The sequence below is a fragment of the Capricornis sumatraensis genome, chromosome 9, assembly GCF_032405125.1.
Source record: "Capricornis sumatraensis isolate serow.1 chromosome 9, serow.2, whole genome shotgun sequence".
Classification (NCBI taxonomy): domain Eukaryota; kingdom Metazoa; phylum Chordata; class Mammalia; order Artiodactyla; family Bovidae; genus Capricornis; species Capricornis sumatraensis.
In genome coordinates, this window is record NC_091077.1 from 68892418 (window position 1) to 68904195 (window position 11778).

An 11778-nucleotide genomic window follows, 5' to 3' on the forward strand; every position below is an offset into this window, starting at 1 on the left:
ACTTGCCCTCAAGAGGCTTACATCCCAGAGGCAGCAGATGGACAGATGTAAATAAAAGTAGCAGAAGTGGCTTGTGCTAAAATAATAGCAGAGCAGCTTCTGTGAATGCAGGCATCTTATTAGACTGGCACAGAACAGTGAATGTGGGAGAGTGGTGGTACATGAGGTCAGAGGGAGCCGCAGAGCTAGACCAAGTAGAGGCTGGTAAGCAGCAAAATAAAAAGTGGCTGGAGAGTTCTGAACCGATGTGACTTAAACAGTTTTAAAGAATCACCCTTGTTGCTATGTGCAGATTACAGGATTACAATTTTTATCTGGCTTCATGAGAAATGGGCCACACTTCAGAAACCCATTCAATACCAAACTTATAACTATAAACCAAACATATCATACCATTATGGTTTAACTGTTAACAAAAAGTTTTAATCATACTTAAGTCACTTTTAAAAACTACAAGTGATGAATGTTCTTTAATGATTGCTAATACTGTATGAAAACAAATAGCAAGAAAAACAAATTGAATTTTCAATGTATATCTTCTTTCTCTAACAAAAATAAAGGCTATCTAAGGGAATTCCTTGGTGGGCTAGTGGTTAGGACTCCACGTTTTCACTGAGAGGGTCTGATTCAAGGCCTGGTGGGAAAACTAAGATCCCACAAGCCACGATGGTACAGCCAAAGAGAAAAACAAAAGTGGGGCCAGGGTGGGGTGTGTCACCAGTATCTAGATAAGAATTTTTTTTTTTTGAGTGAAAAATTTTACCTGATGTGTGGAAGTCTGTGTGGAAGTTATAAAATGTTGGGCTTCCCTTGTGGCTCAGCTGGTAAAGAATCTGCCTGCAATGCAGGAGGCCTGGGTTTGATCCCTGGGATGGGAAGATCCCCTGGCGAAGGGAAAGGCGACCCACTCCAGTATTCTGGCTTGCAGAATTTCATGGACTCTATAGTCCATGGGATTGCAAAGAGTTGGACACGACTGAGTGACTTTCACTATAAAAAAGTATTCATAATTAGAATTATGTATAACTTACTAAAGCTGAAACTCCAGTACTTTGGCCACCTCATGCAAAGAGTTGACTCACTGGAAAAGACTCTGATGCTGGGAGGGATTGGGGGCAGGAGGAGAAGGGAACGACGGAGGATGAGATGGTTGGATGGCATCACCGACTCGATGGATGTGAGTTTGAGTGAACTCCGAGAGTTGGTGATGGACAGGGAGGCCTGGTGTGCTGCGATTCATGGGGTAGCAAAGAGTCGGACACGACTGAGCGACTGAACTGAACTGAACTGGTAACTTACTCTCCAGGTGTGTGCATGTATGATCAGTTGTATCTAACTCTTTGAGACTCCATGGACTATAGCCAGCCAGGCTCCTCTGTCCATGGAATTTTCCAGGTAAAGAATACTGGAGTGGGTTGCCATTTCCTTCTCCAGGGGATCTTCCCAACCCAGGGATTGAAACTTACTCTCCTGAGAATTTATAAACTAAGCAAAATTCCTATGTCAAAAGAAGACACTCCAAAACAGGGCTAACTGGACTTAATCTTAAGTACAAAACACGCCTGGCTATTGTTGCATATTAACAAAATTATTCATATTTAATAATTCATTAGCTAGATCTATGCACAGTCATGAGGAGCTATCAACTTGTTCCAGTGTAGGAATGCATTATGTTACTTTACCTATATTTAATTTTCTGGCTAATGGACTCTGGTAAGCCAAAATGAAGCCAAAATGATTTCTTACCAACTTGGGACAGTGTAGCGAAAAACTGGAAAGCACACTGTAACGTGCTTTCCTTGTACATGTGTGCTCACTCAGTTGTGTCTGACTCTTCACAACCCCATGGGGACTGCAGCCCACCAGGCTCCTCTGTCCCTGGGATTTCCCAGGAAAGAATACCGGAGTGGGTTGCCATTTCCTTCTCCAGGGGATCTTCCTGACCCAGGGATTGATCCCATGCTTTCTGCATCTCCTGCATTGGCAGGCAGGTTCCTTATCCACTGAGCCACCTGGGAAGCTCCCTTTCTTGCATATACTGCTCATCTACTATCAGAGACTATGAATTGGGTATCACATTTTAGAGTTACTTTTCTTGATCCTGTTCAGTTTCTTTAAGGATAGATTGTCCACTTCTATTTGCCTTCATAAGTCTTTATATATTTTAGAAGAAATATTTTATATTAGTAGCATCTTTAAAACCTTGAGAAATACAAAACAAGCTGAAAAAAACTGAGCAGATTGAAACTGCAATATGTCTTTCCAAAGACTTTATTCCTCAACGTGTTTTTCAAAAGTTTCTGTAATACGCTTTACAATATTAAAGGCATTTGTGATTTGCTAAACACAACACAAGGCATACATAACAGAGATATTTTTATGAGTTCTATGGGTTGCTTACTGTGTCTATTTAGGTGAATACACATTGAAAATAATGATTTATGGATTAAGACACAGTTCTTACACACTTGTAAATAATTTAGTTTGACATTTTCTTTATTCCTTCAAACACTGTATCTTTTGATTTTTTTCTACAGGTTATAAATTGTTATAAATTATTTTGTGCTTTGCATAATAAAAGTAGCATTTCAAGAGTTTATTTTATGTCAAGCACTATGCTAAGTGTTTCAAATTTAATCCTCACAAGAACTCTGTAAAACAAAATACCATCCTATTTTATAGATGGGAAAGTTTGGAGATATTGTCCCAATCCCCAGGATCACTATTTCTTAGTGATGGACCTAGGATTTCAATCCAGTTCTGATCTCTGAATCACAAACTTCTTCCCAGATTCACTCAACACCAGATGGAAGTACCTAAGTATAAGACAGTGCATATAGCCAGAAAAGCAATATAAAAATATATACAGGGACTAGCATACATAATTAGACTTAACAATGAAAGGTCATAAGAAGTGACACCTTAAAAAAAAATAAACAGTTAAGTATACTGTCCCAGAATGTTAGGTAATGTCAGCTAAGACTAAAAATCTTTATACATAAGACTTATTAAAAGTACTACAAATGTACTTTGACTCTATGAAGTAGTCCTGTTGTCCCCAAAACTGGAATTTGAATTTATCAAGTGAGTAGATACAATTACCAAATTGCAGGACATATAGATGTTAGAGAAACAAACAACCTTATGGGAACCAACTAACAAAATCCAAACTGAAGAAAGTACAAAAGACTTAATTTCTTCAACAAATGAACAGTATGAGTGAAAAAAAAGACCAGGATTGAACTTAGACAAAAAGAGAATCAAGAGGTACACCCACCAACTCAGAAACATCAAAGAAGAATCATGAGGTAAATGAGAAAGGAATGATGACTGGACATTCAATATAAAGTAATCATCTTTTTTAAAAGGCATGATAATGATATTATGGTTATAATAAAAAAAAGATGACTCTACCTTTTTGAGATTGATACAAATGAAATGATACATTGTCTTGAATCTGCTTCAAAATAACATGGAGTGGGGATTGTAGGCAGAGACACAGATAAAGCAAGACTAGCCAAACTTTGAAGCTAGGTCTGTGTAAGCAGGGATTCACTACCTCCATTTTTGGATATATTTAAAGTTTTCCAAAATAAAAGCCCAAAATTAAATTCCAATTAGATCTAAATATGAAACATAAAATTTCTTCACGATTAAAAGAAGTTACTTAAGTTGCCTATACTCTTTCTTTTTTCTTAAAGGAAATATTAAACACTGGAAATAGGAAGAAAATAACAGAAGAGCACAGAAAAAGGTTCAACTATGGAGCCATACTGGAAAACCTAGGAGTATTAGTTAGAGGTACTTAAAATTTAAAAAGCCAAATACGTTTAGTGGATGTATCAGTAAACAGACAAAAAACTACTTGAAAACACTAGGGCACAGGAAAACATAAGACGCAGCTAAGAGCTTTTAAGAAGCACCTTGGCAACAGTACTAACTAGACTAATTTAAACTACAGAAAAATCACTCCTAAGATATGGTCGCAAGATAAAACTCCTCTTTCTTAGGAATTAAATTCTTAGTATTTACTTGTGTCCAGTTACTAGAAGAGAGGAAGAAAGGATAATGAATTTACTGTTTCAGCAATAACAATTGGTTTAAAGAAAAGTTGATATGGAGAGACTAGAAAGCTGAAAGTCACCTTTATTTTCAAATTCTAAGAAGCAAACTGAACAGAGATTTACTGGTAAGATAGGGAAGTTAGGGGGAATACATATGAGGACTGAAAGGGAAAACCAATGATAAGTTCAAGTTGTAGCATATCTGTAGTGGCAAATTTTTTTAAGACAAGTATTGTATTTTTCAAGTCCAGAAAATACAGTACTATTCCAATAAATAATAAATGTATTATCTGTTGAAATAACTGAATGAAATATTTTCTATTAAATGCAAAGGGTTCTCCTTCTGGGGTCAGCTAGATTAGAATAGCAATTTACACAATTCTATTATGTTATGCAAACATTTAGAAACTAAAAACATGCAAATACACCAACAAAAATCATCTTAAAGGGGAAAAATTGCAAGTTATGCTTAACAGAATAACTTAAAATGGACAATCTATAGCAATTGCTAGCACTGTTTGAATCACTATCTTAAAGAGAATAAGGGCCACTGATGAAATAGATTTACCATTAATATTACTCCCTGCATGAAAGAGAAGGGTTGGTTGGCCTTGAACAGGAAGCAGTAGTAAGCGGTTTGATTCTCCACTACCAGGTTATCTTCACTGCATTTCCAAAATTTGAAGAAGACAACAGAACTGCAGCAACTTTCAGTTTATACCAAAAATGGGATAACAAAAAATAAAAGTGCTCAATTTTATTTCAGCATCACATGAAGGGAGGCAGGTCAAAGGATGACAGTGGTCAAGCTAGTCCCAGTTGGTGGGAGTGGTGCCACTTATCCTTTCCTGCCACAGCTCCCTTTAATGCAACTTGAGTACAAGTGGGAGGAAACTGGCACTCCAAGCTCTGGTGAGCTTTTGTTTTTATCTGCTTTTCCTCAGTTCCACAATGTCCTGCAAAACAGAGGCATTTAATACCACGAGCAGGTTCAAAACTTGTGGAAAGTATCTCCCTAACCCTCTGTGAAAGTTTTCAAATTCTCAAAAGTCAATATTTAAAATATATCATTATACTTAAGAACTGCCATCATACTGGATCTAACAGTAACTTCAGAGGACACAAGAGCACATTTTTCCTTCTGAAGTAAACCTCATTGGGTAGGGATACATACTAAATAAAAGTCCTAATTTTCCAGAGTCATGGATTGCACTTATTTATTGCATAAAGCAATTAAATATAACATTTATTGATTGTCACATAAAAAAAATGTCTTTTCAGCTGAAACTGTCTCTGGTGGATAATGATTTTCTAAAATTTATCTGCTGTTATGAAATACTTGCTCCATTTTTCCCCTGACAGAAATTCATATCTCCAAAATGCCAACAAGGTTGGAAAAAGTCATTCTAACACAATCCCATCATTTTAAAGGTAAGGAATCCAAGCTCTGGAGAGTCATATGATTCTGCCTCAAATTATACATAGGGCTAATTTAAAAAGCAGTATCAGAATGTGAACCTAGGTCTCCCCAAACCTCTGCTGCTGCAGCTAAGTCGCTTCAGTCGTGTCCGACTCTGTGCAGCTCCATAGACGGCAGCCCACAAGGCTCCCCCGTCCCTGAGATTCTCCAGGCAAGAACACTGGAGTGGGTTGCCATTTCCTTCTCCAATGCATGAAAGAGAAAAGTGATCCAGTGCTATATCATATAAAGCCTCATTTCTATTCAACACAGCTCTCAGAGCAGTCCTTAATCACTTTATTGTTTCCTCTTTTGCAAGTTTCCTCATCACCTTATCCCCTTGATAATCTGAATAGCTGTTCTATGGATCTGTTTCACTTCCATTATGGCAATTTAAGATGAACAGTCTAAATGGGCATAATGCCACAGGTACTGGTTTTGTAAAATGTTTGTCTTTGGGGAGGAAGAACTATTTCTTTTCTGTCAGTGAAAGATGAAAATTAAGTACTCATCAGTAAAATAACCTCATGTTCTAATCCTAATATGTGTCAGACACCACTGAAAGTTTTTTAAAAAGTCCTTGGTGGCAACATTCTTACATGTTCTTGAGTAACTTGGTTTAATTTTCCATTCTTTTAAAAAAATTTTAAGATACTTATCTGGCTGCACCTAGTCTTAGTTGCTTGCCTAGAGAATCCTGTGGACAGAGGAGCCTGGTGGACTACTGGCCATAGGTCTGCAGAGAGTTAGACATGGCTGGAGAGACTTAGCATGCATGCATGCTCTGGAGGAGGAAACGGCAACCCACTCCAGTATTCTTGCTTGGAGAATCCCAGGGACAGAGGAGCCTGGTGGGCTGCTGTCTATGGGGTTGCACAGAGTTGGACATGACTGAAGCAACTTAGCAGCAGCAGTCTTAGTTGCTGCATGTGGGATCTAGTTCTCTGACCAGGGATGGAACCCAGCCGGGCCCCCTGCACTGAAGCCCCAAGTCTTTGTCACTGGACCACCAGGGAAATCCCCAAGGTTTCCATTCTTATTTGGGTAGTAAAAAGGAAGACTGAAGTTATTTTTCAACAGCAGCTCTTCCATTAGATTGACTTGATAGCTATTTACGTGACAAATTTAATATGAGGTACTTGAAACTTAGTAACAAAGGTGAGAACAACAACATGAAAAGAACAAGAGCAAGAATATTGCCTTGATTTGTCTCCTGAAAAAGTGTACCTTGTCTTCAAATTTTTGAGTACCACAAATTTAGTCCCCTAAGGTAAGAAGGTGCTTTTTTAGTGATTTTTCTTCCACCGACCTCTGGTTAAGAAATAGTTTTGTAGAGATTTTTGGATCTTCAAAGACTGTTTAAGCTAGTATCCTTTACACCACATATTAAAGAACAACCAATAAACTTGGATTAAAAAAAAAAAAAACATGATTTTATTTTTACCTTTGGAAAGCAAAGGATATATAAATAGCAAAACAAAACCAAAATAAAGGACCAAGGACTTAATGGTCAAATAAATGGTTGACAAAGCAAAACCACCAAATCACTTTTCAAACATGGATCTTTTCTCTTAACGAATTTTAATATTACTCTTGATGTAGAACATGAGCTATAATTATCAAAAGCATACTGATCTAAACTTACTGCATTATGGCCTTTATACGCTATTTAAGTTCTTCGCCCTTAATTCTCATAACATTCTAAGGTAAATATTCATCACTATTTTCATATTTCACCTGAGAAAACTGGGACACTTCAAGGTTAAGTAATTTGCCAAGGTTACAGAGTTTGAACCCAGCTCTGCAGGTTCAGAAATCTGTGCTCCTTAGGCACTCTACTGCATTCTCGATAGCACAGAAAACTTGAAAATAGAGTCAAACTGTAAATTCTATGTGATGCATTATCCAAGCCACTGAATTTTTTCTTACTGAAGTATAGTTGATTTATTAGTTTCAGGTGTACAAACAGTAATTTGATAATTTAACAGATTATACTGTTTATAGTTATTATAAAATGGTGGCTGTATTTCCTGTGCTGTACATTATATGCTTGGATCTAATTTATTTTATACATAGCAGTTTACAATAAGTTATTTTTTGGGAGGTCAAGAAAGCCAAGAATTTGCCATCCTCACTTCCTGATTTTAGATCGGATGAGTGGCACAAATAAACTGTTTTTGCCATTACTTATTATATCATCACTAAAACCTGAAAAGAAGGGGACTAGTTAAATTCTTAAACTTCACTTCCTGCTGTTCTAGCAGAACTTACTTAACCACTGTTTTAATCTATATGATACACTCAATATAAATGTTAAGGTTTCCCTAGGGTAGTAACATACTAAAGTGATCACTTAAATCTTAAAGAGTATCAGCTATGCATTAGTCATTTTACCTGTCCGTACTTACAAGCAGATCAACAGGATATAAACCTTGGTTGTTTCCTTTTTAGGAGCCATTTCTTGTTAATTCAATGATTAGTTAACTAAACCAAATGGAACAAATGGCCCTCCAAAAATGAAATGTAGTGGAAAAGGAAAGAGAGGAAAGGAATCACAGTAAGTTACATGGTGATCTACTCTCACTAGTGTTAGAAAAGCAAAGGAGAGAGTCTTGAGTAACTTCAGTCTGACCACAATGACCACTTGTTACACCTACCACCCACTACAATACCTCAGGCTCATTAGGAATTAAAAGTAGCTCAGCAAGGTAAAGGACACATCCCAACCAGGCCTAAGGTCTCCACAACCGCTGCACAGGGAGCCACTGAAATTAGTTTCCCCACCCTCAAGCTTTCACTGCTGCCCAGGAGGCAAAGACCAAAAGCCAGGGGCCAAGACAGTTCTCCGGCCAGGGCAGTGACCCAGCTCGAGACAACCCTCCCCCGCCCCTGATCAAAGTGTCCGCGCCTAGAGGGGTGGGGTAGCTGCAGGGTGAGGAAGGCCTGGATAGGAGATAAGGGGACTAAGATGTTTCGACAGAGAAAAGGTCCCTTCGGTTGGCGGATCGGGACGCGGGCCCGGGCCGAGAAGAGTCGCCCGCCGCCATGATAGGGCCGGCCCATCTGGGGGGCGTGACGCGGCCGGCCGGGAGCGCAGAACCGGCTCCCCTTTCCCCCCGCCCCTCCCCCGCGTGGGCCTCGGCCACAACTGCCCCCCGATACTCACGCTTTGTCCACCAGCTCCCGCACCTTCCACATGTTCAACATCTTGCCCGACCGGGCCGGGCCTCCACCTCCCTCTCCTGTACCCCACGGACCCCGGAACACTTCCGCGCCGGGGCAGATCCAGGCCGGGGTCGCTGCCGCTGTCGCCGCCGCCGCCCGCCGCCTCAAACTCCCCCAGTCAGCTCCTTCTCTTGCCACAGCCGCGGCGCCGCCAGTGACACGTCGAGACGCGGGGGCAGAGGCGCTGCGTGGGGCGGAAGTGCCTGACTTTCCGCCCGCTGCGCACGGGGCACGCTGGGACTTGTAGTTCTCTGTGCGCCAAATTAGGCTGAAAGAGTTTCAGAGGAAAGCTAAAGTTAGGATTCTTCGGTAAAAGAGCTCTCTGGATTTTCCGCACCCCTCCGTAGTAGTCATGTATGGATGTATGGATGTGAAAGTTGGGCCGTAAAGAAAGCTGAGAGCCGAGGAATTGATCCTTTTGAACTGTGGTGTTGGAGAAGACCCTTTTCCCTTAGACTGCAAGGAGATCCAACCAGTCAGTCCTAAAGGAAATCGGTCCTGAATGTTCATTGGAGGGACTGATGCTGAAGCTGAAACTCCAATACTTTGACCACCTGATGCGAAGAAATGACTCATTAGAAAAAACCCTGATGCTGGGAAAGATTGAAGGCGGGAGGAGAAGGGGAATTCAGAGGATGAGACGGTTGCGTGGCGTCACCAACTCGATAGACATGAGTTTGAGTAAGCTCCAGGAGATGGTGAAGGACAGGAAAGACTGGTGTGCTGTAGTCGATGGGGTCGCAAAGAGTCGGACACGACTGAGTGGCTGAGCAACAACAACAACAACAATGGACAGAGGAACCTGCCAGGCTGCAGTCCATAGGATCTCAGAGTCGGAAACGACTGAAGTGACAGCATGCACGCGATGACTATAAGAAGTATAATTGGCATACGTACTCCTCATTGACAGAAGTAATTCTGTAGTTGGTTCCAAATGCCCAAATATACTTCCTTCCTTGGGCTTTAGTTTCCATCCTTGTACATTGAAAAGGCTGTATCTTAAAACCTATTCCATTCTAATTCTACCATACAGTGCTCTTATATTTAGACAGATACTTAATATCCTTGTTAGAAACTTACTATAAAGTTCAGAACCTCAGTTCACACTCCATGGGAAATTGTAGAAAAACAACACTACGACATTACGACGGGCCCAAGAACCTGACACGTGTATATTCTCAAAGTGTAGATACACATCTACGCTGCATTCATTGTTTTATTGCAATGATTATTTTCACTTTATTTTTCACTTACTTATTTTTTGACAATGTTCATGTTAGAGCCACAAACACAAAGTTCATTTGGTCAAACTGCTTAAATTTTACAGTTCTTCACATTCTACAAATTTTTCTTGAACATTTTCTATGTGCCAGGAATGGGGAGAAGGAGAAGGGGATGACAGAGGATGAGATGGTTGGATGGTATCACCGACTCAGTGGACATGAGTTTGAGTAAACGCTGAGAGTTGGTGATGGACAGGGAGGCCTGGTGTGCTGCAGTCCATGGGGTCGCAAAGAGTTGGACACAACTGAGTGACTGAGCCGAACTGAACTGAAGGAGTGGAGAACCCAGCTGGGAAGAAGACAGGCAAGGCCTCAGCTCTCTTGGATCTTAAAGGTCTTTGGAGGAAAACATAGTAATTGAGGGAACATTTAAGATAATTGCTGATAGAAAGTGCTTGAAGAAAACAGAAGATAATATTATAGAGAATGATGTTAGAGGAAAATAGTATTAGGGAATATTTAGGGTGTCTTTGAGAAGGCAATGGCACCCCACTCCAGTGCTCTTGCCTGGAAAATCCCATGGATGGAGGAGCCTGGTAGGCTGCAGTCCATGGGCTCGCTAAGAGTCGGATACGACTGAGTGACTTCACTTTCACTTTTCACTTTCATGCATTGGAGAAGGAAATGGCAACCCACTCCAGTGTTCTTGCCTGGAGAATCCCGGAGACGGGGGAGCCTGGTGGGCTGCCATCTATGGGGTCACACAGAGTCGGACTGAAGCGACTTAGCAATAGCAATAGCAGGGTGTCTTTGAGGACAGTTTTTTTAGGGGGGAGGTAGGATCTTAGTTCCCCCACCTGGGATTGAACCCACCCCCCTGCAGTGAATGCATGGGAAGTCCCTGAGGACTTTTTATTTAAGCTGAAACTTGAATGATAAAAAGGAAATGGCAAGAAAAAAATTTTTTTTTAATCTGCAAGACAAGAATTTCTATTGAGTACTGATTCACAAAGGAGACATGAAATTGATTGCTGCTAGTCATGAAGCTAGGTAAAAATGATCCCAAATCAAGAATCTAGAACACCTGACCCTTAGTTCTTCAGGTCAAATCAGCTCCTCATACTGCATTCATTAAATAACTGGAAGGAGCTCTGGAAGATTTCCTGAGAAATCTGTATGCAGGTTCAAAAGCAACAGTTAGAACTGGACATGGAACAACAGACTGGTTCCAAATCAGGAAAAAAGTATGTTAAGACTGTATATTGTCACCCTGCTTATTTAACTTATATGCAGAATACGTCATTCGAAATGGCTGGGCTGGTTGAAGCACAAGCTAGAATCAAGATTGCCAGGAGAAATATCAGTAACCTCAGATATGCAGATGACACCACCCTTATGGCAGAAAGTGAAGAAGAACTAAAGAGCCTCTTGATGAAAGTGAAAGAGGAGAGTGAAAAAGTTGGCAAAAAACTCAACATTTGGAAAACTAAGATCATGGCCATCATTCAGAAAACTAAGATCATGGTATCTGGTCCCATCGCTTCATGGCAAATAGATGGGGAAAATGTGTAAACAGTGGCTGACTTTATTTCTCTGAGCTCCAAAATTACTGCAGATGGTGATTGCAGCCATGAAATTAAAAGACGCTTACTCCTTGGAAGGAAAGTTATGACCAACCTAGACAGCATATTAAAAAGCAGAGACATTACTTTGTCAACAAAGGTCCATCTAGTTAAGGCTATGGTTTTTCCAGTGGTCATGTATGGATGTGAGAATTGGACTATAAAGAAAGCTGAGCGCTGAAGAA

At 40.3% G+C, this 11778-nt stretch overlaps 1 protein-coding gene across 2 annotated transcripts in view; it reads right to left on the reverse strand.

Annotated features, from left to right (window-relative positions):
- CLINT1 (clathrin interactor 1) overlaps positions 1-8871 on the reverse strand; it is a 59421-nt gene extending 50550 nt beyond the window's left edge. For both annotated transcript variants that reach the window (XM_068979695.1, XM_068979694.1), the window contains exon 1: positions 8690-8871. In XM_068979695.1, the coding sequence (XP_068835796.1) occupies positions 8690-8730 (41 nt within the window). In that variant the 5' untranslated portion in view covers positions 8731-8871. The remainder of the gene's footprint in view (positions 1-8689) is intronic.
- Between the last annotated feature and the right edge of the window lie 2907 nt (positions 8872-11778).